At 58.8% G+C, this 13,695-nt stretch overlaps 1 protein-coding gene across 3 annotated transcripts in view; it reads left to right on the top strand.

Annotated features, from left to right (window-relative positions):
- The window catches only part of MAP2K2 (mitogen-activated protein kinase kinase 2), a 34,636-nt gene extending 23,271 nt beyond the window's left edge, over positions 1–11,365 (top strand). For 2 of the 3 annotated variants that reach the window (XM_063599783.1, XM_034946671.4), the window contains 7 exons: positions 382–433; positions 519–643; positions 2,273–2,486; positions 4,360–4,424; positions 6,238–6,299; positions 7,183–7,228; positions 10,978–11,365. In XM_063599783.1, coding sequence (XP_063455853.1) covers positions 382–433; positions 519–643; positions 2,273–2,486; positions 4,360–4,424; positions 6,238–6,299; positions 7,183–7,228; positions 10,978–11,088 — 675 coding nt within the window. In that variant the 3' untranslated portion in view covers positions 11,089–11,365. The remainder of the gene's footprint in view (positions 1–381; positions 434–518; positions 644–2,272; positions 2,487–4,359; positions 4,425–6,237; positions 6,300–7,182; positions 7,229–10,977) is intronic. The other variant, XM_063599784.1, reaches the window with a different exon arrangement.
- Positions 11,366–13,695: the final 2,330 nt, after the last annotated feature.

The raw sequence follows: 13,695 nt of genomic DNA, 5'->3' as shown, positions 1-13,695 counted from the left end.
CACAGTCCCTGGGACCCCAGATGCTGCCTTTCAGGCTGATGTGGGCAAACTCGGCAGCCCAGCCTACTCCCGGGCCGTGGACCACCGTCTCAGCTTCCCTGGGGCTCAGCCGTGTGCTCTGAATCAAAGGCAGTAGTGGCATCGGCGGCACTGCGGCCATGTGGGAACTGGGGTTGACTTGCACACGCCAGCACAGGGCTGTCAGCACTGTCTCGTCTCTGGCCTCGCTTGCTCCACCCCAGCGAGCTCCTCACAGCCTGAAACGGTTCCTGCCGCAGCTCCCTCGCTCCAGCTCTGACTGCTCAGCTCTGACCCCCGGGCTCGGTCAGGAGCTAAGCCCTGGCGGCCTTGTCCCGTGACTCCCTCCGCGCTCCCCTGCAGGTTCTCCGGGGCTTGGCGTACCTCCGAGAGAAGCACCAGATCATGCACCGAGGTAAGGCCCAGCCCGCCCTCCCCAGAGCCCCGGGGGCCGGCAGGCAACTGTTGGGCACCCCTCACCCGCAGCCTGCCGCCCCCAGATGTGAAGCCCTCCAACATCCTCGTGAACTCTAGAGGGGAGATCAAGCTGTGTGACTTCGGGGTGAGCGGCCAGCTCATCGACTCCATGGCCAACTCCTTCGTGGGCACGCGCTCCTACATGGCTGTGAGTCCCCGCTGGCTCTCCCCTCCAGCTCTCCGCCCCGGCTCTCCCCACCAGCTCTCCTCCCTGCTACTCTCCCCCAAGCTCTCCCCACCCAGCTCTGCCAGCCAGCTCTCCCCCTCAGCTCTCCCCTCCAGGTCTCCTGCGCAGCTGTCCCTCCCAGTTCTCCTGCGCAGCTCTCCCCGCCTCCCACGAGGCTTTCCCAACTATTTCGTGGGCACACACTCCTACATGGCTGTTAGCACCCCCGGGACAGTCCCACCCCAGCTGCACCCTCCCCTTCATCAGCTCTCCCCACTTGCCACAAGGCACGTCTAAAGCTGGTGCCTCCTGGGAGCCTGCTTTTCGGATTCCCCTTGCTCTTTATTTTTTATTTGTTAATTTATTAATCTTTTGTAGACACGGGGTCTCGCTGTATTGCCCAGGCTGCTCATGAACTCCTGGACTCAAGTGACCTTCTTTCCTCAGCCTCCCAAAGTGCTGGGATTCCACTAGCAGTGAGCCTGAGCCACCACGCCCAGCCAGATCTCCCCTTCCTGTTGGAATTCTCTCTTAGGTTTTTGTCTCTAGCAATGCCTACCAGGTTTCTTTCTTTCTTTTTTTTTTTTTTTTTTGAGACAGAGTCTTGCTCTGTCACCCAGGCTGGAGTGCAATGGCACAATCTTGGCTCATTGCAACCTCCGCCTCCCACCCGGGAGCAATTCTCCTGCCTCAGCCTTCCAAGCAGCTGGGGCTACAGGCATGTGCCACCACAGCTGGGTAATTTTGTTTTTGTTTTTGTTGTTGTTGTTGTTGTTGTTTGAGACACAGTCTCACACTCTCACCCAGGCTGGAGTGCAGTGGCGCCATCTCAGCTCACTGCAAGCTCCGCCTCCCGGATTCACACCATTCTCCTGCCTCAGCCTCCCGAGTAGCTGGGACTACAGGCGCTCGCCACCACGCCCGGCTAACTTTTTGTGTTTTTAGTAGAGACAGGGTTTCACCGTGTTAGCCAGGATGGTCTCAATCTGACCTTGTGATCCGCCCGCCTCGGCCTCCCAAAGTGCTGGGATTACAGGCGTGAGCCACCGCGCCCGGCAGCCTTGGCTAGCTTTTAAAAAAATGTTTTTAGTAGAGATGGGGTCTCACCATATTGGCTAGCCTAGTCTTAACTCCTGGGCTTCCACCTCAACCTCCCAAAGTGCTGGGATTACAGGCATGGGCCACCGCACCCGGCCCTTAGTTAATTTCTGGACCAAGGAATTGGAATCTGGGGTCTTTTAGGAAACGACTGGGGATTCAGCAACCTGCCAAATTGAGCCTTGGAGCAGCCTCTGAGATGTTAGCTGTGGAGGAGGAGGCCCCTGCTTCCTGGGGCCCATCATCCATTCCCAAAAGTGCTGAGCATTGCAGGCTCTTCAAGAGCTGCGGTCAACACCAGCTCCAGGCCTCGGGCTGGAAGCCTCTTCAGCAAGTGCCGCAGGGAGGCCCTGGGTGGGTGAGCCGGGAGGTGGAATTGCGTAACAGCTCTGTATCCATTGCTGCGGTCATTAGCCATGGAGAGGGTGACGGGGGCTGTAACGGGGCAAGCCTCCCGGGTTCCAGCTGCCATCCTCGCCCCTCTGGGCTCTTTCCTCCCTGGCTCTGCTATAGCCGGAGCGGTTGCAGGGCACACATTACTCGGTGCAGTCGGACATCTGGAGCATGGGCCTGTCCCTGGTGGAGCTGGCCGTCGGAAGGTACCCCATCCCCCCGCCCGACGCCAAAGAGCTGGAGGCCATCTTTGGCCGGCCCGTGGTCGACGGGGAAGAAGGAGAGCCTCACAGCATCTCGCCTCGGCCGAGGCCCCCCGGGCGCCCCGTCAGCGGTACGGCCTGAGTCTGCAACTTGCGGTCTGGACGCGCAGTGCCCTGCGCGGGGCCTGCTGTGCCAGGGTCAACAGCTGCCTCCCCTCTGCCCCTGGCGCACCACCTGTCCCCCTGGATGGTGCCGACTGTGGTCAGCAGTCCTCCCATGGTCCTGGGGTTTCCGGGGACAGAGCTGGAAGCAGTGAGCACCCCAAACCTGTTCTGTCCAGGGCAGCTGCACCTGTTGTTGCCAGCTGGAGGGATTTGGGAGCACAGCTTTGCCACCAAGCCCCTGGGCAGTTGGATTTTCCAACATTTTATCCTGAAAGCATTCAAACGTACAGAAAAGTGGAAGGAATTGGCCGCCACAGAGCCTGGATTCTGCAGGTGACACACTCCTGTGCTGCGGGCCAAGCCTTCCAGGGAGTCCTGAAGTGGAGATCTGACTTGGCATGGCCCTCAGTGGCCTGTTGGCTCCAGCCCCATCACACACAGGAGGGGACGCAGCCTGGGAGGGGGCGGGAGGGCTCAGGCCCCAGGGACAGCTGGGCTCGCAGAGGACAATCCGGCGCTTAGGGCGGGCACCTCGGGAGCGGGAGCTCCCTGACGCCAGTCAGAGAGGGCCGAGCGGACACTTCCACCGCCTGAGGGAAGAGCCGGGGGCGGACGCTGCTTGGTGCAGAATCACAGGAGGGTCCTGTGATTTTTTTAAAGTCAGACATCAGGGAGAGTTGGTGGCGTCAGACCCCAAAGGACCCTGTAGCGGACTATGGTTGGTTTTAAAACCATGTTTCCGAACTACAAAGCACACACCAGCACAACTCACTCATTTCAGGTGAGCAGTTCAGTGGTTTTCAGTCACAGTGCTGCGCCCCATCACCTCTAATTCCAGAACCTTCTCAGCTCCCCAGGAGGAAACCCTGTCCCCATCAGCTGTCACTCTCCATCCCCTTCCTGCCTCTGGACTGGCCTGTCCTGGGCATTTCATAGAAATGGGGTCACACACTTGTGTGGCCTTCTGTGTTTTGTGTGTGGCTTCTCTCCCGGAGCGCAGTGTCCTCAAGGGTCATCCACGCCATGGTGCGTGTCAGAGCCTGGGTCCTTTTGAAAGGCTGAGTAGTATTTTATGACATGAACAGGCCACGTTTTGTGGTCCTACCCGGAGGGATCGGGGCTGTGAGAAGGAGATTTTCACAGCACTGGCAAGCCCACCTCCTCCTCTCCAGCCAGACTGCTGGGATGTCTTGATCTCATCCCAGGGAGAGGCCCCCAAGTCCTTATCCTCAGGCCTAGCCTCAGCCTCTCCTAGTCCCAACTCTCAGGTGGTATACCATCCCCAGCCCTGCCCCCAGCCCAGGGCCCCAGCCCGCCTGCCCATTTCAGGACGGGCAGAAGGCGAAAGTCCAGCTGCCAAGCCCAGGCCTGGCCAGCTGGTTCTCAGACAGGGGTCAGCCACCCCTAGCCGGTCTCCCGTCCTGAGTGGCACTTGGGGCCTGCCCCCATCACCGCCAGCAGCTCCATGCAAGGTCACGCGGCTGTCCTTGCCTGCGGTCAGCACCGTCCCTCCCCCTGCCCTCCAGAGAGGAGGGGTGATGACTTTGGCACGTCCGGCAAGCCTCACCGAGCCAAATGTGTGACTTCTCAAAAAATGTTCTTGTTCCTTTTGCCTTTTTTTTAATTCACTAGAGGCTCAGGCAAGGAGTAGCTGTCCCAGGGAATGGAACCCAGAGTCAGGCAGGGGAGCTTTGTCCAGTGCCTCTGCACACCCGCCTCCAATTTAGGCTGGCATGGGGAGGAGGGCGCCCGGTGGTGATCAGCCCCCTGGGAGCCCAACCCCCAGCAGAAGTGAGGTGGCCATCGGCCCATCTCACCTCCATCTCTCTCCCCGTGCAGGTCACGGGATGGATAGCCGGCCCGCCATGGCCATCTTTGAACTCCTGGACTATATTGTGAACGAGGTTTGTGCTTGATGCCTTTTGGCTTTTCTTTTCCTTTTCTTTCTTTCTTTTCTTTTTTTTTTTTTTAAGGCAGAGTCTCTCTCTGACCAGAGCAAGAGTCACCAAGGCTGGAGTACAGTGGTGCCTTCTCGGCTCACTGAAACCTCCACTTTCCAAGCTCATGTGATTCTCGTGCCTCAGCCTCCCGAGTAGCTGGGATTACAGGTGCGCACCACCACACCCAGCTAATTTTTTTTTTTTTTTTTGAGACATTGTCTAGCTTTGTAGTGCAGTGGCTTGATCTCGGCTCACTGCAACCTCCGCCTCCCAGGTTCAAGCGATTCTTGAACCAATTCCACGTGTGTCGCGTCTCCCATCTTCTACTGTGCTGCACAAGCCCAGCTCCTTCCCAAGGGCATTGTTTTTTTATGAAGATGAACCCAGAATTCCCACCGCAGCCTCTCACCCTGAGTCCAGAGGGAGGTGTGTGCCAGCAGCCCTGGGCTCAGGCCAAGGAGCCAGCCTGCCCCTTGAGCGGTGGCCCAGTGTCTCTGCATCAGAGCGTCCTGGCGCCCATGGGCGTGGACTCATAAATCATCCCGCTTCCACGGAGAAAGGTACAGGAATGGCCCTTGCCTCTTGGAAGGAGGCCCAGAGAGCCTAGAAGGACCTGTAGGTCCCGGGGTGGCTCCTGCTCCGTCAGTCCCCATAACAACCCAGTGAGCCGCAATATGAGGGTTTCCACCACCCAGATGAGTAAAACAAGGCACAAGGAGGGACGTGGCCTCCTTCCAGGCCTGCAGCTGTCAGGGAGGCACAGGACTGCACCCCAAGGTCCTGTTGGCCACGTGACCAGGCCGGGCCACCTCCCTGGGCCTTCTGTGGGTTTCTGTGTCTTTGGTGGCCCTTTGGAGCTGGGGCAGAGAAACGGGCATTTGAGCTGCCTGCAGACTGGGCTAGGCCTGGGGTTGGGTGGCGAGATGATGACGGAGCCAGGTGGGGTGGCCCTGGTGACCCAGCTCTCCCTGCACCTAGCAGCCACACCCACGCCCAGTGAGCACATCCCCCCACTGCTCCCCCGCCCCTGCCCCTGCGCGGGAAAGGCCTGCCCCTGCCCTGCTGGCACCGCTTACACGGCCACTCCCGCTCCGGGGATGTGTGTCGGGCCAGGCTCCCCAGTGCTTGGGCTTAAAACTGTGGACCCAGTTTGGCCAGGCACGGTGGCTCAGCTGTGCAATTCCAGCACTTTGGGAGGCCACAGTGGGTGGATCACCTGAGGTCAGGAGTTCGAGACCAGCCTGGCCAACCTGGTGAAATACCGTCTCTACTAAAAATATAAAAATTAGCCAGGCGCAGTGGTGGGCACCTGTCATCCCAGCGACTCAGGAGGCTGAGGCTGGAGAATCCCTTGAACCCCGGAGGTGGAGGCTGCAGTGAGCCAAGATCACGCCATTGCACTCCAGCCTGGGCAACAGAGCGAGACTGTCTCAAAACAAAATAACTTTGGACCCTGCTGTCCCTCTGTGGGGCCCAGTCCCAAAGCTCATCCTTCAGCCAGTGACACTGGGGAAGGAAGCAAGTGACGACACTCGAGAGGTTGTCCTGTTGATAAAAGGGGGACGTACCCCACTCTTTCCCTCTAACCAGCCATGACTCTCAAACAAGAGCTTTCGGGAGAAGGCCAGCTCTGACAGGGTGCAGCCCAGTTGGCATGTGGTGTCGGCCAGGCCTGCAGGGTGGGTGACCGGACAGGACAGTGAGGGGTAGGGAGGGCTGCAGCCGAGGGTCCCTGAGGATGCCCAGGGCTGACCCCACCCTCTGTTCTCCTCCACAGCCGCCTCCTAAGCTGCCCAACGGTGTGTTCACCCCCGACTTCCAGGAGTTTGTCAATAAATGGTAGGTGGAGCTGGGCTGCCCACACCCCTGGCCGGGACCCAGATGTGCCACTCCTTCCGGGTCCTGGGTGGGGCCCGTGGCCCAGCCTGCCCATCCAGAATCCCAGTGCAGCGTCGGGCAGGACTCAGCCCAACGGGAAGCCAGATTCCCTTTCCCAGAGCTGTGGGGCTGCAGCTCCCAGCTGCCATGCCATCCTGTCCCTGAGCCCAGGGGTGAGGCAGGATTGCAGGCCCTGTGGACATGACGGTGTCCCCGCCTCACTGTCTGCAGCAGGAGAAGCCTCTGTCTGGTCCCCGAACCCCTGGTGTGCTGACTGTGGGCTCCCCGGGATCCGCCCGCAGGTTCCGGGAGGGTCGACAGCCCCACTCCATTCTTCTGCCCCCAAGCACCCAGCAGCACCTGTGGCGTGGGCCTCACAGGCATGTGCCACAGACCACGGGGAAGGATCTGCAGACACCCCGCTGCTCATAGGGCCAGTCCGTGTGTGTGAGCTCGGGATGCCGTGGAATGGCACCGCACTCCTGGTGCCGGAGTTGCCCTTGGCGTGCGCTCCGGCGATGTTGCCCCGGGCCTGGGGTTTTATTAGACAGTTAGCTGGGGTTGCGTCCAGGCTTCTGACCCACCAGGCGGGGTTTCCCACCCTCTTTCCCTCTCACCCTCCCCCCGGGAGGTGTCCTGCCCCTGGCACCAAAGTGCAGAGGTGGATCCCTCGTCCTCTGCCAGGAGGCAGAGCAGAGCAGCCAGCTCTGTGCCACTCTCTCTGGTCGGAGAGATCCAGGTCCCCTCCGACCACAGCCCAAACGCAGGTGCCCTGGGGCCACCAACTGACTGCCCTGTCTTGTCTCCCCCACCGCCTCCTGGTCCTGCCTCTTGGAACCCCCAGCCTCATCAAGAACCCAGCGGAGCGGGCGGACCTGAAGATGCTCACAGTGAGTGATGCCAGTGGGTTCTGGGACGGGAGTGGGTGCAGGCTGCCACCCAGGCCCCAGGAAATAAGGCTGCTGGGCCTGGCCCTGCCCGGGGAGCCAGCACCTGCGACCAGGATGTGGGCAGGCCGGGTGTGCCGGGCCACGCCGAGGACCCTCTGTGGGTCTCCCTCATCCATGAGAGAAGCCATCCTGGGCTGGCTGCGGGGAGCAGAAGGTGTGTGCATGGGAACAGCTCTGGGCTCTGAGCTCCGCCGCTCCTGCCTGGTGCTGGTCCCGCACCCACAGGACGGGACCCCGGGCTTCTTTGCCCTCATGAGAGGCTGGAGGCAGCTCTCAGCCCCCCAAGCTCCTTTCCCTGCAAACTAGAGGGTGACCGTCCCTGTTCTGCACACTGGCAAGCAGGTCCCCCGAGGCCGTGCGTACTTCGGTGTCCCCTTAAACCCCCATCCTCTGATATCCTCGGAAGCCCAGCTGTTCACCAAAACTCGCCTCCCCAGCGGGGACTACACCCTCAGAGGAGGGCCCCGGGCATCATCCTCCTGCCCTCAGCCCAGCCTGCATCCCGAGTGCTTTCCCATACTACAGCCACCGTCAGCGACCTTCAAACCCCTCGACAGCTGATTGGCGGATTGGAGATGCCACCCCCTAGATAGCCCGTTACTTTCTGTGCCTGTAAGAAAAGAAGAGATGCCAGCTACAGACACCCAACCGGGTGCCTTCTAATACTGGAATGTGGCTTTCAGCTTTGTTTTTTTCTTGAGAGTCGGACAGAGTCTCACTCTGTCGCCCAGACTGGAGTGCAATGAAGCAATCTCAGCTCCCTGCAGTCTCAGCCTCCCAGGCTCACGCAATTCTCCAGTCAGCCTCCCAGGTAGCTACGATTACAGGCACCCGCCACCACACCCAGCTAATTTTTGTATTTTTAGTAGAAACAGGCTTTCACCATGTTGTCCAGGCTGGCCTCAAACTCCTGACCTCAGGTAATCCACCTGCCTCAGCCTCCCAAAGTGCAGAGGTTACAGATGTGAGCCACCGCACCTGGTCAAAAAAATTTTTGAGATACAGCCTTGCTCTGTCCCCCAGGCTGGAATGCAGTGGTGCGATTGTAGCTCACTGTAGCCCCAACTCCCATGCTCAAGTGATCCTCCCACTCAGCGTCCTGAGCAGCTGGGGCTACTGATGTGTGCCACCAAGCCCAGCTAGTTTTTGTGTGTGGGTTTTTTTTTTTTTACCCCCCCAAAGATGAAGTCTCACTCTTGTCACCCAGGTTGGAGTGCAGTGGTACGATCTCGGCTCACTGCAACCTCTGCCTCCCAGGTTCAGGGAATTCTCCTGCCTTAGCCTCCTCAGCCTCCTAAGTAGCTGGGATTACAGGTGCCTGCCACCTCGCCTAGCTAATTTTTGTATTTTTAGTAGAGATGGGGTTTCCCCGTGTTGGCCAGGCTGGTCTCGAACTCCTGACCTCAGGCGATCTGCCTGCCTCAGCCTCGCAAAGTGCTAGGATTACAGGCGTGAGCCACCGTGCCCGACCTGCCCAGCTAGTTTTTTTATAGAGACAGGGTCTTGCTAATTGTCCAGGCTGGTCTCAAACTCCTGGGCTCAAATGATTCTCCCACCTTGGCCTCCCAGAGGGCTGGGATTACAGGTGTGAGCCACTGCACCTGGCATGTGTGACTTTTTTTCTTTTTTAATGAGGCAGGCTGGGCATTGTGGTGGGCACTTGGAATCCTAGTGCCATAGGGGGATGGCTCTCTGAGGCCAGGAGTTCAAGGCCAGCCTGGGCAACATGGTGAGACTGTGCCTCTCCAAAATAAATAAATAACTAAAAAGAGAGGGGTACTAATGTTGAAATAACTTTTTTTCCCCCTCAGACGGAGTCTTGCTCTGTTGCCCAGGCTGGAGTGCAGTGGCGCAATCTCGGCTCACTGCAAACTCCGTCTTCCAGGTTCAAGCGGTTCTCCTGCCTCAGCCTCTTGAGTAGCTGGGATTACAGGCTCGTGCCACCACACCCGGCTAATTTTTGTATTTTTAGTAGAGATGGGGTTTCACCATGTTGACCAGGCCAGTCTCGAACTTGTGATCCACCCACCTAGGTCTCCCAGAGTGCTGAGATTATAAGCATGAGCCACTGGGCCTGGCTGAAATAGCCATTTTTGAACCAGCTTCTTAAAAATGCTCTCCTGTTGGGTATCCTGGACCTAGCCGAGATGTGTCCTATCGAGTTGGTTGGTTTTTCACCCATACCTACACCGACTTTTAGGAAGATAGGCACCCTGGCCTGCCTCCAGCTGCAAAAGAGGCAGCATTCAGGGGCCCAAGGTCCTGGACACCACCCTCCTGGGAACCCCAAAGGCCTCTACTCACCCACTGTGGGGTGGCCCAGCACAGCCTCTTCCCCAAGGGCACCCGCCCTCCTCTCCCAGCCCTTCCAACCAAGAGGCTTTTCCTGTTGTGCCGTCCTGTACAGGAACCGCTGTTCGCACGTGGCTGTTGAAGTGTGTTCAGTGGGGCCAGGCACAGTGGCTCACGCCTGTGATCCCGGTACTTTGGGAGGCCGAGGCGAGCGGATCATTTGAGGACAGGATATCGAGACCAGCCTGGGCAACATGGAAAAACCCGGTCTCAACTAAAAATACAAAAATTAGCTGGGCATGGTAGCACGCACCTGTAATCCCAGCTACTTGGGAGGCTGAGGCGGGAGAATTGCTTGAACCTGGGAGGCAGAGGTTACAGTGAGCTGAGATCATGCCACTGCACTCCAGCCTGTGCGACAGAGCAAGACTGTCTCAAAAAATAAAAATTAAGGCCATTTGCAGTGGCTCACACCTATAATCCCAGCACTTTGGGAAGCCGAGGCAGGAGGATCATTTGAGTTCAGGAGTTCGAGACCAACCAGGCCAACATGGTGAATCCCCGTCTCTACTAAAAATACAAAAATTAGCTGGGTGTGGTGGCGCATGCCTGTAATCCCAGCTACTGGGGAGGGTGAGGCAGGAGAATCGCTTGAACCTGGGAGGCGGAGGTTGCAGTGAGCTAAGATCACACCACTGCACTCCAGCCTGGGCAACAAGAGTGAAACTCCATCTAAAAAAAAAAAAAAATTAAAGTAAAAGTATTTAATTAATTTGTTAAACTGAAATAAAATTGAGGCTTTTGTTCTCAAGCCATGGGAGCCACAGTCCAGGGGCTCTGGACCCTCATGTGCTGGCGAGTGGGACGGTGCCTGTACAATGCTCTTCGCAGAGTTCTGTGGAACAGCCTGTGCTTGCCTGGGCTGTCCTGCTCCGGGGGACCCTGGCAATGGCTGAGGACATTGTGGTGTCACGACTTGGGGAAGCCCCTGGCATGGAGTGGGTGGAGGCCAGGGACGCTGCTCAGTACCCTGCAGTGCCCAGGACGGCCCCACGCCAGAGAATGATCCGGCCCCGGTGTCCACAGCGGCCGGAGGACCCTGGGCTTGCGTGAGCATAGACCCTCCCCTGGGAGCGCAGGCTGCTGTGCTGGTGGTGTCCCCGCCTCAGGTGGAGCGCAGCATCCTGAGACCCCTCCCAGGCCTGGCACACGCCGCTGCCCCTTTCTGGGTGTCTTTCCCTCTCCTACCCCGAGTGCGTCTTCCTGCAGGGAAGGGAGGGTCTCCTCTGTTTTTTGCTTTCTGTCCCGTACCATCTGCCAGGGCTGGGCAGACGCTGGCCCTCCCCGTCCTACTGTGACTCCAGGCCCGGGTGCTCACGGCTCCCCTTTCCTTGCAGAACCACACCTTCATCAAGCGGTCCGAGGTGGAAGAAGTGGATTTTGCCGGCTGGTTGTGTAAAACCCTGCGGCTGAACCAGCCCGGCACACCCACGCGCACCGCCGTGTGACAGTGGCCGGGCTCCCTGCGTCCCGCTGGTGACCTGCCCACCATCCCTGTCCATGCCCCGCCCTTCCAGCTGAGGACAGGCTGGCGCCTCCACCCACCCTCCTGCCTCACCCCTGCGGAGAGCACCGTGGCGGGGCGACAGCGCATGCAGGAACGGGGGTCTCCTCTCCTGCCCGTCCTGGCCGGGGTGCCTCTGGGGACGGGCGATGCTGCTGTGTGTGGTCTCAGAGGCTCTGCTTCCTTAGGTTACAAAACAAAACAGGGAGAGAAAAAGCAAACCGCGCCATCCTGCTTCTTTCTTCCGTTCGGCGTTGTGTGCTGGGCTTTGCTTCAGCCCAGCACGGAGAGGGCATCCCTGAGCTGACCCGCATCGCCGGGCGCCGAGGCTAGAGGGCGCAGGACCCTCCCTTAGGGAGAGCTCGCCTCTCCCTTTGGGTTAAGGGATGAAGACCTGCAGTGAGCCCCCAGGCGATGGCGGCTCTCACCAAAAGGAAGGAGAGTGAGGCTGGGGGCGGCGGCTCATGCCTGTCATTCCAGTGCTTTGGGAGGCTAAGGCGGGAGGATCGCTTGAACCCAGGGGATTGAGGCTGCAGTGAACCTCGATGGTGCCAGTGCGCTCCGGCATGGGTGACAGAGCAAGGCTACTGAAAAAAAGGAAGGGAAATGCCACCTGGTTTCCCTCTGTGTCCTCCCTGCCACCATCTCTGCCCCTGTGGAAGGCAGAGCTTCGGCCTTCCATGATGGAAACCACTTCCTCTACACTGCTCCTGTCACGTAGCCTCCGCGGGAAGGCCGCCCCTGCCTCTTCCCCAGCGTGGCACCATCCTCTCCCTGTCCCCGCGCTTCAGGGAGTGGGGGCTCCCAGCAGTGGCAGCTGAGCTGAGACTCAACCCCACAGAAAGGAAGCGCTGGCTTTCCAAGCTGTCGGTTTGGTTGGAAACCCCAGCAGGTCCCGAGACACGCCCTGCACTCCCCCTGCGTCCGCAGCAGGCCCAGCCCAGGGCGGGTGGTTCTGTCACCTCTCCTCGCCCAACAAATCAGAAGTGACCACCAGGGCATGTGACACTTTCGGGCCTTTTAACTGTTCCGCCGCAGTGGGCTGCAGATGAAACGGTGAGGGCTTGTCCTGGGGTCTTCGGGGTTCCCGGAGGCCCATCGCCTGCTTCTCCGGTTGTCCGAGATCCAAAGCCCAGCCTTTCTACCTTCAGGGCTGTGTGCTCGGATAGAGGAGGCCACCTCTGGGCTAGATGTGGTGGGCAGCTGGGCTGTTCTAGGGTCCCTCTGAGCTCTCTAAAGCTCTTGAGGCTGTGAGCCTCCCCCTTCAGTACTTCCTGGAGACTACCAGCAAGCTGATACTTATCTGCGGGCGAATTGTAGGGGAAGGGTGGCTGGCACTGTGTTTCTGGAGGAAACAAAGCAGAAGGTGGGGGCTTGTGGTTCTGTGGGAACTGCTGGATTGTCCTTTTCTTCTTAGGGTGACCCTTCTAGTCTTGTGTGGCTTTTTTTTTTTTTTTTTCTGCAGACACCAAAGAAGAGATGAGTTGACACCTCCTGCAAACAGCTCCCCAGGCTGCTCTCCTTTATGTTTTGCCCTAAAGTCTCACATGACTTAAAAAAAAAAAAAAAACCAGGCTTGGTGGCTTACACCTGTAATCTAAACACTTCGGGAGTCCGAGGCAAGAAGATCACTTGAGCCCAGGAGTTCAAGACCAGCCCGAGCAACATAGTAAAACCCTATCTCTAAAAAAAAAAAAAAAAAAAAAAAAAAAAATTGGCCGGGCATGGTAGTGCACAACTGTAGTCCCAGCTACTCAGGAGGCTGAGGCAGGAGAATCACCTGAGCCTGGGGAGGTGGAGGTTGCAGTGAGCCGAGATCTCACCATCACACTCCAGCCTGGGCGACGGAGTGTGGCCCCAAAAAATAAAAAATAGGAGAAAAAAAAAAGTGTTGAAGGTGCCGCCCTGTGGGTAACCAGGACCCTCAGGATTGCCGGGAGGGCCGGGGGGAATGTGTTGGCTGCCTGTGCTCCAAACCGGCGGGACCTCGGCCGGTCCTGGAAACCCCAGGGTCCCGGCCACCCCCTGCCATTGGCAAGGAATGAAAGGACACAGAGTCCCAGGGGAGCAGGGGCAGTCTGGGCTAGGTGGGGACGGACCCCGCGCCAGGATCCCTGCGGTGTGCGCGGCCATCCTGCAGCTTCATTGGAGCCCCACGGCACCCCAGAGGGAAGGACGGGAGAGAAGCCGTGGTCTTGCCTGTCTTCCCTGCCTCGCTTCAGGGTCAGACTTCTAGAAACTACTTTGTAGATGTGGCAAGAGTGCATCCACCCTGGCGGTTTCTAGATCTCTCAACTCCTGCTCCCCCAAGAAACCTCCCAGACCCAGCCGCCGCCTCATCCGAGAGCCCCCTCTTGCCTGCTGTCCTTTGGACTCGTTGCCTCATTTTCTCCACTGTGGAGGCCTGGGAAGGGATCCCGGGTGCTCCCAAAGGTGGCTACACACCTGGGGATGCCCCGTTTTGCCCTGGCCACGGACACGCTGCAGTCCAGGGGGTAGGATTTCCCTGCCTCCCGGGGCCAGACCCTTTCCTGTAAAACATGCAGCATTT

This window comes from Pan paniscus, chromosome 20 (genome assembly GCF_029289425.2).
Source record: "Pan paniscus chromosome 20, NHGRI_mPanPan1-v2.0_pri, whole genome shotgun sequence".
NCBI lineage: Eukaryota > Metazoa > Chordata > Mammalia > Primates > Hominidae > Pan > Pan paniscus.
This window is presented reverse-complemented; position numbering and strand designations above follow the sequence as displayed.